This window comes from Bemisia tabaci, chromosome 9 (assembly GCF_918797505.1).
Source record: "Bemisia tabaci chromosome 9, PGI_BMITA_v3".
Classification (NCBI taxonomy): domain Eukaryota; kingdom Metazoa; phylum Arthropoda; class Insecta; order Hemiptera; family Aleyrodidae; genus Bemisia; species Bemisia tabaci.
In genome coordinates, this window is record NC_092801.1 from 11,589,969 (window position 1) to 11,599,279 (window position 9,311).

At 38.1% G+C, this 9,311-nt stretch overlaps 1 protein-coding gene across 1 annotated transcript; it reads right to left on the minus strand.

The window, feature by feature from the left end:
• Nucleotides 1-416: 416 nt before the first annotated feature.
• Nucleotides 417-3,592, minus strand: LOC140225482 (uncharacterized). The gene is made up of 2 exons (XM_072304563.1): nucleotides 3,371-3,592; nucleotides 417-2,372 (listed from the first exon to the last, which is right to left on the minus strand). The coding sequence occupies exons 1-2, from the start codon at nucleotides 3,526-3,528 to the stop codon at nucleotides 2,099-2,101; spliced, it is 432 nt and encodes a 143-aa protein (XP_072160664.1). The 5' UTR covers nucleotides 3,529-3,592; the 3' UTR covers nucleotides 417-2,098.
• Between the last annotated feature and the right edge of the window lie 5,719 nt (nucleotides 3,593-9,311).

Below are 9,311 nucleotides of genomic sequence, written 5' to 3' on the forward strand. Positions count from 1 at the left end.
CTAATTGTGAATATTTCCCCCCAAATTTTTCGAACTGTTTTGTACCCAGTTCAATCAAAATTATCCGAAAATTTAAAAGAAAAATGTGCATAAATATCGTCAAAAATACATGTATTATCAAGGGAAATCTGGCAACTCTCGAATGTTCATACTACGTTTTTGCTTAGCACGGCAGTGCGCGAATGGGACACTGGCACCTCCAGACAGGGTATAGATTGAAGCACTGCGCGACATGTTCTTTAATCATTTCACGAGGGAAAAATATGTCACAAGTGATGTCATTTGTATGATATGACTGTGAAATTTTGTGTCATAGAACTGTATGTAGTAATGCCACGTTGGTAGGTTGATTTCCTAAATTCCAGTGGGTTTTTCATTTCATTTATTTTTATAGGCACAATACAAATTTTGCACATAATTACTACTTTTGCTACTTTTGGAAACTTGCAAATGTCTTTAAAAGCTTACTTAAACTGCTAAGAAAAAATTTATATTTTATTTCAAGTTGAGAAATAGGATACATCTACACATGAAAGAGAGAAAAATAACGAGATTATTACAGAAATAAAAGTGCGTTTCAGAATTATTACAGAAATACAAGTGTTCTTATTCCCTTAGGTTGGACTGTTTTCTACGCGAGATTTTGAAGAAGAAAACATGTGACGTCTCTTTCTTATTCAGATCACTTTTAGTACTTCATTGAAGTATACAAGGTCATAAAGGATAATTTTCAACTTTCGGAAGACCGTGAAAAAGTCATTTTGGTATTTGTCGATTAATTTTTTGAAATGATTTTTAAAAAAAAGAAATAAAAAAAATACATGTAAAAAATTATAAAAAATAATGATTAAATGATAACTACCAAGAGTAGGTAAAGGTAGTAATGAACATTATCAATATGTATTAATATGACAGAAAATGTGATGAAATGTAAAATTCTAGCATAGATTTTGCACTCACAAGCTTCTTTTTTCCTACATGGATTTTTTATTTAAAAATAGCGCGAAAAATCTTCTAAAAATCAACATATTACTGCATTATCCCATAAAAGCGGATATCGTTTATTTTGATCCTATACGTCTCGTTGACAGCACCACAGTTCCACAGTACATGGTTTCTTACCCACATTGCATGCAAAACGCGTATAGTAAAAATCATATTACTGTACCTAAAAACGTCACAAAAGAGCGAGATATACCACTAGCATTTATTTGTCACAGCAGAGTTCGAGAATTCAAATGTCCCGCTCGTGGTGGATACGAAAACCAAGGAACAATTCGTCGTCGCTCTGACCTTCGTGCGTATCTCAGATTCGACGTGAGCCTTGTTTTATATAAAAATCCATGATTTCTGGGGCTCAAGCGGAAATCAAGATACGCCCCTATGCCAGAGGAGCGACGAATTATCGGTAAAAATAAATGCATATATTTGGGTTAAGCTGCGAATGTAATACGATTTAAAGACTAAAATATTTTACAGAATAGGCTCGCATAAGTTTATAGCTTTGTTAACTTTTTCTTATATAATATTCCCCATTCGTTGTTTTAAATACGATACATTTTACAATTCGTTTTTCAATACCAATATAAATATAAGCATCTAAAAAATTAAAAAAAAGAAATCAAATACCGAAATTAAAAACTAGGATTAATAGCTGAATAAAATTGGGCTGAAAAAAGCCGAATCTCTTAAATATATGTAATTACAGATTTGACTAAAGGGCCTCTGTCACTTCGCGATTATAGAATAGTCAAATCGCGATTTTGGGATTTGACTACAACATATATGGATTGCTTTTTGCAAAAAGGAACCAGGAGCCTTGCAATATTGCTAACATTGAGCAACTTCTTTTGTCTTGGAAGAAAAACCTGATTATCTTTTAACAATCTCTAATTTACTCGCGAAAAACTGTAAATTTGAGGCAAAAATTACCCTGTAAATTTCACATTTTTTCATGGTTTCAGTAATTTTATTGCAAAGGATGAAAATGCGCAATCTTAGCATCATTGCAATTCTTCTGGTTCCTTTTTTCAAAATGCAATCCATATGTATAATGGATCGGAAATAGTTGTTCCTTTTTTATTTACTTCAATGGGAATTAAGGCTCGTCGTTTCTGAAGCTGCCGAAGCAACCATTACCTCTACTACATGTCCTTGATTTTTGGGACAAGAACTTAGCAAGTCTTTCGGTTGGCGATTTTTTCAATTTTCTCTGGTTCTGTTCCTGTTCCTCCTCAATTATGGGTAGCCCATTCTCATCCAATTTAATCGACTGGAGAGTGCTTACGACGATTTGATTGCCGACGCCGTCCTTGAGAAAAAAGTTTTTATCGAAGACCTTCACTTCATCTAACGGCCGGGCTAGCGGACACCTATGAAAACATCATTCCTTTTAAAGAGTTTTGAAGTAAAGACACAACGTTCAGGTGGAATTTCAAGATGGAAAAACCGACAATGACAGTTTTGGGAAAAGACCAAGGTGCAATAGTTCGAGATAAGGTCCCCCCAGAGTAAAAAAGTAAAAATGTAAGTAAGTAAAAAAAGTAAAAATTTAAGTAAGTAAAAGAAAGTAAAAATTTAAGTAAGTAAAAAAAGGAAAAATTTAAGAAAGAAAAAACAAGTAAAAATTTAAGTAAGTAAAAAAAGGAAAAATTTAAGAAAGAAAAAACAAGTAAAAATTTAAGTAAGTAAAAAAAGGAAAAATTTAAGAAAGAAAAAACAAGTAAAAATTTAAGTAAGTAAAAAAAGGAAAAATTTAAGTAAGTAAAAAAAAGTAAAAATTTAAGTAAGTAAAAAAAGGAAAAATTTAAGAAAGAAAAAACAAGTAAAAATTTAAGTAAGTAAAAAAAGGAAAAATTTAAGAAAGAAAAAACAAGTAAAAATTTAAGTAAGTAAAAAAAGGAAAAATTTAAGAAAGAAAAAACAAGTAAAAATTTAAGTAAGTAAAAAAAGGAAAAATTTAAGTACATAAAAAAGTAAAAATTTAAGTAAGTAAAAAATTAAAAATTTAAGTAAGTAAAAAAAGTAAGAATTTAAGGTCGTATTTATTTGAGAGGGAAATCAACCTTATGATCAGAAATGTCCAATTGTTTTGTTTGTTTATACAATAGTAACTCCTTGCCTGACTTTGATTTCCTGTTGTGGATCCATTTTTCTGTTGTGAGAACAGAACTTTGGTCGTGGGAACAGAGTACTCTGTCCTCATAACGGAAGCTTCTGTGACTGTCACAAAAGAAGTGCAGGATCCTTGAGAACAGAACTATTTTTTCAGCGTACATTGAAATGTTTCAAAATCTCATATCCTATTTTAGTTTTTCGAAGGAAACTAATATTTCTATTCGAAAATTGCACTATGTCTATGTCAACTTACTTGTATTGCAAGGGATTAGTATGCGTTCGGCCGAAACAAATGTAATTCATCCAGTGAACCTCGTGACATGCGCAGTAATAGTACGGTAGCCTTTTTCCTAAAAGGAGATTAGCGAGGGCGATTGCCTTGTTCTTGTCGTAACCCTCCGGTGGCGGCATCTTGCGAACGCTCTTATCCTTCGGGTAAGGAATCTTTATTTTTATGAGCCACGTAAATTCCTGCAAAAAATTATGTTAATTTGTACAAATAAAATATTTATCGATTTAAATTTTCACTCTGGACAGTTTTGTATACTCTTGACATTTATTTTTGGCCATTTTGTCCTATAATACCGTACTGGAGCTCTTAGGGTCCAAAAAGGCAGCCAACCTCCTAACACAAAAAATATCTCTACCAATCTTCAGATTCCAATATTAAACCAAACAGGCTAGACATTTTCTTAAATGAGCGTTCTTCCGTAAAAATGAGTAAGTTTACACAATGACTAGGTCAAATATGAGCTTTACGAACGAAGGGTCGTGATAATTGGAATATTACTCACTCCGGATTATTTTTATTCGTAGACTGGCTGCCATTTCGGGCTTGAAGAGCTCAAATGCCAATGGTCCAATCGCTCCCGACCAGAGGGATATTGGCTAAAAGAGATCAGGTATGAAAATCGGGTATGATTTTTTAGGTTATTCTTTTGCCGAAACGCGGGTCAAGGAGAGCGTGGAGCCTCCTCTGAGGGTTGGGCCGCGTAGCGGCCAGGGGGCCCAGGGGCACACCCCCCAGTTGAACTGTATTGGTGTTACACTATGGTGCATTACCTGGAAAAAAACATGAACGGGAGGAAAGCGCACGAAATGATGTTTGCTGATGGCCAACATGAGCCGCCCGCTATCGGTGACCAGGAGGTCACCGGGGGTGAATTTCGTTTTCGAGGATTTGAGTTGCAACGTTGGCCACTCCTCCTGTATGTTGATGGAATCTATTTCTTCCCGCGATTTTTCCACAGGGACGGTTCCTTCGCTTTGACTCCTACTCCTTTTCATTCGCGAAAGCAAGTCACCTACCCCTTGCCACCTTTGTGATTTAGCGCTCGCAAGTCTTCGCATCGGTCGGCTGTCACCGATCAGCGACGTCAGGATGATTAACCCCAACAAAAAGGAGACCCATGAGCCTGCAACAAATTTTCACCGTATGAGAATGCGCCGCACACTGGATATCGAGTCAATGGGAAGGGTCGGACAAAATATGGAAACTTTAAACGCTGATAACTCCGTTCGTACAAAACTTTGAGGTTGCCGGCCAGGTTGGCCTAGTGGTCAGCGCGTCTGACTCTAGGCCAATAGGTCCCGGGTTCGAATCCCGGTGGTGGCAACAAATTTTCACGGAACTGACGAGTGGATCTGCAGAAACAGATTCCACTCGGCCTTAATCCCTGAAAATTTGGAAGCCTGGAGCATGGATGTGCTTAAATCCCATGATGTCTAAGGACAATAAATACTGTCTATCGATGGCTGTAGGTTCCAACGGAATATAAGCCACTAAACCAGCAAAAAAAAAAAAAAAAAAAAAAAAAAAAAAAAAAAAAAAAAAAAAAAAAAAAAAAAACATTGAGGTTCTGAAAGTGGATCCATCGGTTTCCTCGTGAAATTTTCTTCTGAAAGCACCCCTTGAAATGCAAAATGTGACGAAATAAACATCAAAATTTGCAGTTTTAGTCAAAAATTTAATGTCCGACCTATCTAATTGACTCGATCCACTGTGCGCCGGTCGAACTTTTAATTATTTTTGAAAAGGAGACAGAGCATTTAGTTCACTTAAGGTGATTCGATGGAAGCTATATCTTGTGTCAGAACGATATGCGATAAATCGCATCGATTGGTTGCACACAGAATCAATGGCGTGGCGTGAATTGCGATGTATTGATTGGTATGCCATTTAAACCTATGGTAAATAATCGATTATTAGGTGTTCGCTGCAAACACCCTGTCCATCGATCTTTTTCTATAAGTTTAAATGGAATATCAATCGATATATTGCAAAGCACGCCACGCCACTGCACGCAGAATAAGAGACACGCAGAGAGAAGAGTAATCACCATGTTTTCCTTCCCGGGACGCACAGTGGTTCGAATCAGTCAGAGAGGTCGGACATGACATTTTTAACTAAAATTGCAAATTTCGATGTTTAATTCGTCACATTTTCAATTTTAGGGGTGAATCTGGAAGTAAATTTCACGAGGAAACCAATGGAGCCACTTTCAAAACCTCAAAGTTTCGTATGAACGAAGTTATGAGCTTTTCAAGCTTCAAAATTTTGTCCGACCTCCCCCATTGACGCGTTCCATTGTGCGACGGAGCGAAAGTTACAGGATTACGACGCGCAATAATACATGCTTCCAAGGCACTCATATTGCCATTACAGTTATTGAAGGCGAACTAGACGATTGGAGACACGCAAGGATGCAAGTCATTAAGGTGATTCGATGGACGCCATATTTTGCGTCAGAACGACCTGCTATATATCGCATCGATTGGCTCCATTTTTCAGCCACTGGTCATTTCTCTCGAATTTTGAGATCGCAATTCTGTTGTCAGGAGACTAAAGAATTCACTTACCAACTTTGACAAACAAATTCAACGTAATAAACCTAACCTAACAGATTACCTTGATTAAAAATACCTAAATTTTGCCCAGGTTCAGTATGAATATGAATGCATTGACGCGTGCAAACCATGCAATTAAGTGGGACGAGACACATTTTGAGATCGAATTCAAAAGTTTCGTAGTAAGAATTTTATAGGACTCGAAGAAAAAATCACAAAAACAGCCATCGAAAGTTACGGATTGAGAGCGGATTTTTCACGTGAAATTGTGTACACGTCACATGTTCAAAAACGTTAGCGTTAATTCGTTGTTAAGTTTTCAAAATAATTGTTCATCCTTGTGCAACATTTGAAGTACGTGCAATGGATGGAAAAAACTAAATACAGAAAATTCGTAAAATTGACCAAAACAAAGTTATAACAAATTCAAGTGGTGTTCAAATAATGCAAGAAAACATACTTGTCAGGGCCGGATTAAGGGGGTGGCCACATGGGCCGCGGCCCATGGCGGCAAATCTAGAGGGCGGCAAATTTTGCAATTTTTTTAAATGTAGGTATAAAAAAATATCGGATTTAGAAAAAAAAATTACAAACGAGGTAAGGGGACAAAATCTCTCATTTCCTGAGAGTGTTGTAATTTTTAATTTTGTCGTCTTTCAGTGATACAAGAGACAGCACCTTTAATTAGTCGAGTTAAAAGAGGAACCAAACACGCCACTTGGCCTGGAACGGCGCGGCGCAGAGAGCAATGATGACGAGGACTCGAGATGAAAAGGAGAAGGCATCGGCGCGGCGATCGGCATGTAACACATATCAGCGCCTACAAGACTGCACGAATACTTCACGCATTGCATCAAACACAGTGCGGTCATTGCGGTCAGCGTGAAACGGATAGCGCCTACAAGAATGCATGAATACTTCACGCATTGCGCCAAACACAGTGCGGTCAGCGTGAAACGCATAGCGCCTACAAGACTGCGTGAATACTTCACGCATTGCGCCAAACACGGTGCGGTCTGCGCGGCGCGGCGGCGGGAGTTAAAATCATTAAACCACATTCATGTTTGTTCTTTCATAATTTTTTCCTACATTTCTTATGAATGGAAGGCCTTGTCCACACAGAGATAGGTTTACAAAACTTAACTTTTGCTAGTAGTGTTGACAGGGCATCCCCAAAAAATGTGTTAAACACGAGTAAACGCGTCTTATGCACCCCACCCTCGCTGGCACGTTCACTTGATGGTTTTTATTGATGTTTCAATACGAATGAGAAGGGGGCGGCAAAATCCAGGCGGCCCATGGGCGGCAAGTAGGTAAATCCGGCCCTGATACTTGTTAGAAAAGTTTCCTAATGTGAATATTTTACAGTTTTCCCCCTGAAATTTTTCACTTTAGAACTGTCGAATTTCTCATTTTTTTTTCTTTCTTATGAAAACCGTCAGTGTAACTAAGACGAATATCGTATTTCATTGAAGATGAAATATTAAAAGCAAAATCAAAACGTAATTGGTTACCGTTTTTCCAAAAAGGCCATTGAGTTCTGTGATCGGAGGATATCTGCATGTTCGAAAAACTCTAGAAGGATTGATCATTCATAAAACAATGATTCAGGATGGAGAAGGTTCTTGAATGAAAAGCCACGACCTTATGATAAATTTTGCGCAGTTTGCTCCCTTTCCGATGAAAATGGGGGCCATTTTTGAGGTGGAGCGGCGTGGCCTCGGAAATATTTTTGACGTAGTTTTGTTTTTTGTGACAAACGCAAATGTCAACAAAGTGGATTTTTTAAGTGCTGTGCCCCAATATCTGCTAATCAAACGAACTGAGAGCTCTACTGGTTTTTTAAAATACATTCCTTGACTGGTTACAGACAGACACGCTACTGTTTTACTGGTATTTACGTCATTAAAATTGTATGCAATGCTGCCTTCCTAAGGAAGAACGCCGTATGAACATTCGAGAGTTGCCAAATTTCCTTCGATGAAATGTTAATTTTCGAGGAAAGTTATGAATATTTTTCCTTGACATTTTCAGAAACTTCAGATGAAATTGCAAACAACATTATCTGAAAAATTGGAAGAAAAATATTCACAAGTGTACCAGGAAATTCTAGAGTTAACTAATAAGTTGGTGCGAACACGTCTCTTCCTCTTTGGTTTTTTTTTAACGGTCTGTGTATCTGCCAGACATCCCGCCAGACAAGAAGCATCTAAGTATGCTGCAACGCTAAGGAAAATCGCCGTATGGGCCCTCAGAAGTTGCTACATTTCCTCTAATAAAACACAATTTTTTAGGAAAGTCATGAATATTTTTTCTTGAATTTTCCATAAATTTAAAATCAAATAGCGAATGAAATTCTTTGAAAAATTGGAGGACAAATATCGAACAATTTTTTTTTTCAAAATTCGTATTTTATCGTAGGAAATTTGGCAACGCCTAAAGGCTCATACGGCGTTTTTCCTCAGCACTGCATCATGACCCTACCCCGAGTACCCCGGGGCCGTTTGGGGGGGGGGGGGGCATTTGGGGGCCGTTTGGTGGCAAAACTCGATTCCTGGGGCTGCCCCGGAAGTGTCCCTAATCTGTGCTGTGGCGACTTTTACTAGGGATATTCACCGCTCTCAAGACTTTGAGAAAGCTGTTTTGCCCCGAATTTCTCCTCACTTGGGTCCTCTGAGAACATTTTGTTTCTTTCTGTCAAAACTCCTTGAACACACTGTGCGCTTGCTATTCTTGGGTGTCAAAAGAATTCATGGAGGCCGCGAAGAAAAACACCCTATGATAGAGGATAATGGGGCGTATTTATGTTGAAAAGAACCATGGACAAAGACATAAAATAAAGGAACACAACATACATAGGTTTTGCTTCCTTCATAGTACCTTTTGATGTAAATGATTCTCGCATAAGTGCTTTTAGCGTAAATACGTCCAATAAAAACAAATAGCGAGAAGTCACGATGTTCATCTTCAGTCAACGGTCTTGCCCCCGCTCTCATGTAAAAACCTCGCATCGCAAGCCTGTTGTCATTGGAGATAAGCGCTTTTGCCATCGAAAGCGGAGTGTCGGGCAACGGAGCGCCAGGTGACCCAGGTATATCATCATCGACACGCTAACCGATTCGCAAACTCGCGAAAATCCGCCCCCTCTCCGCTGTCCCTTCACATCAAGTGTTATTTACGTCCTTTTTCGCACCTGAGCTTCCCGGATCGAGGAGGAAGAAGATAGCTCTTTGGGAAGAAAAACGGCTAATCCGTGGGACCTGATGGTGGAACCGGTTGGAATTAAGAAACGGGACATAACCTGGGCCACACTGAAAAAAAAAAACTCGGTGTATTTACTAAGAAAA

What these genes read in the sequence shown, in the direction of transcription:
- LOC140225482 (XM_072304563.1), bottom strand. Translation starts at nt 3,528, where the DNA reads ATGCCGCCACCGGAGGGTTACGACAAGAACAAGGCAATCGCCCTCGCT. An exon ending in ACTAATCCCTTGCAATACAA is followed by an intron (nt 2,373 to 3,370) that starts GTAAGTTGACAT and finishes ATGTTTTCATAG; the next exon opens with GTGTCCGCTAGCCCGGCCGT.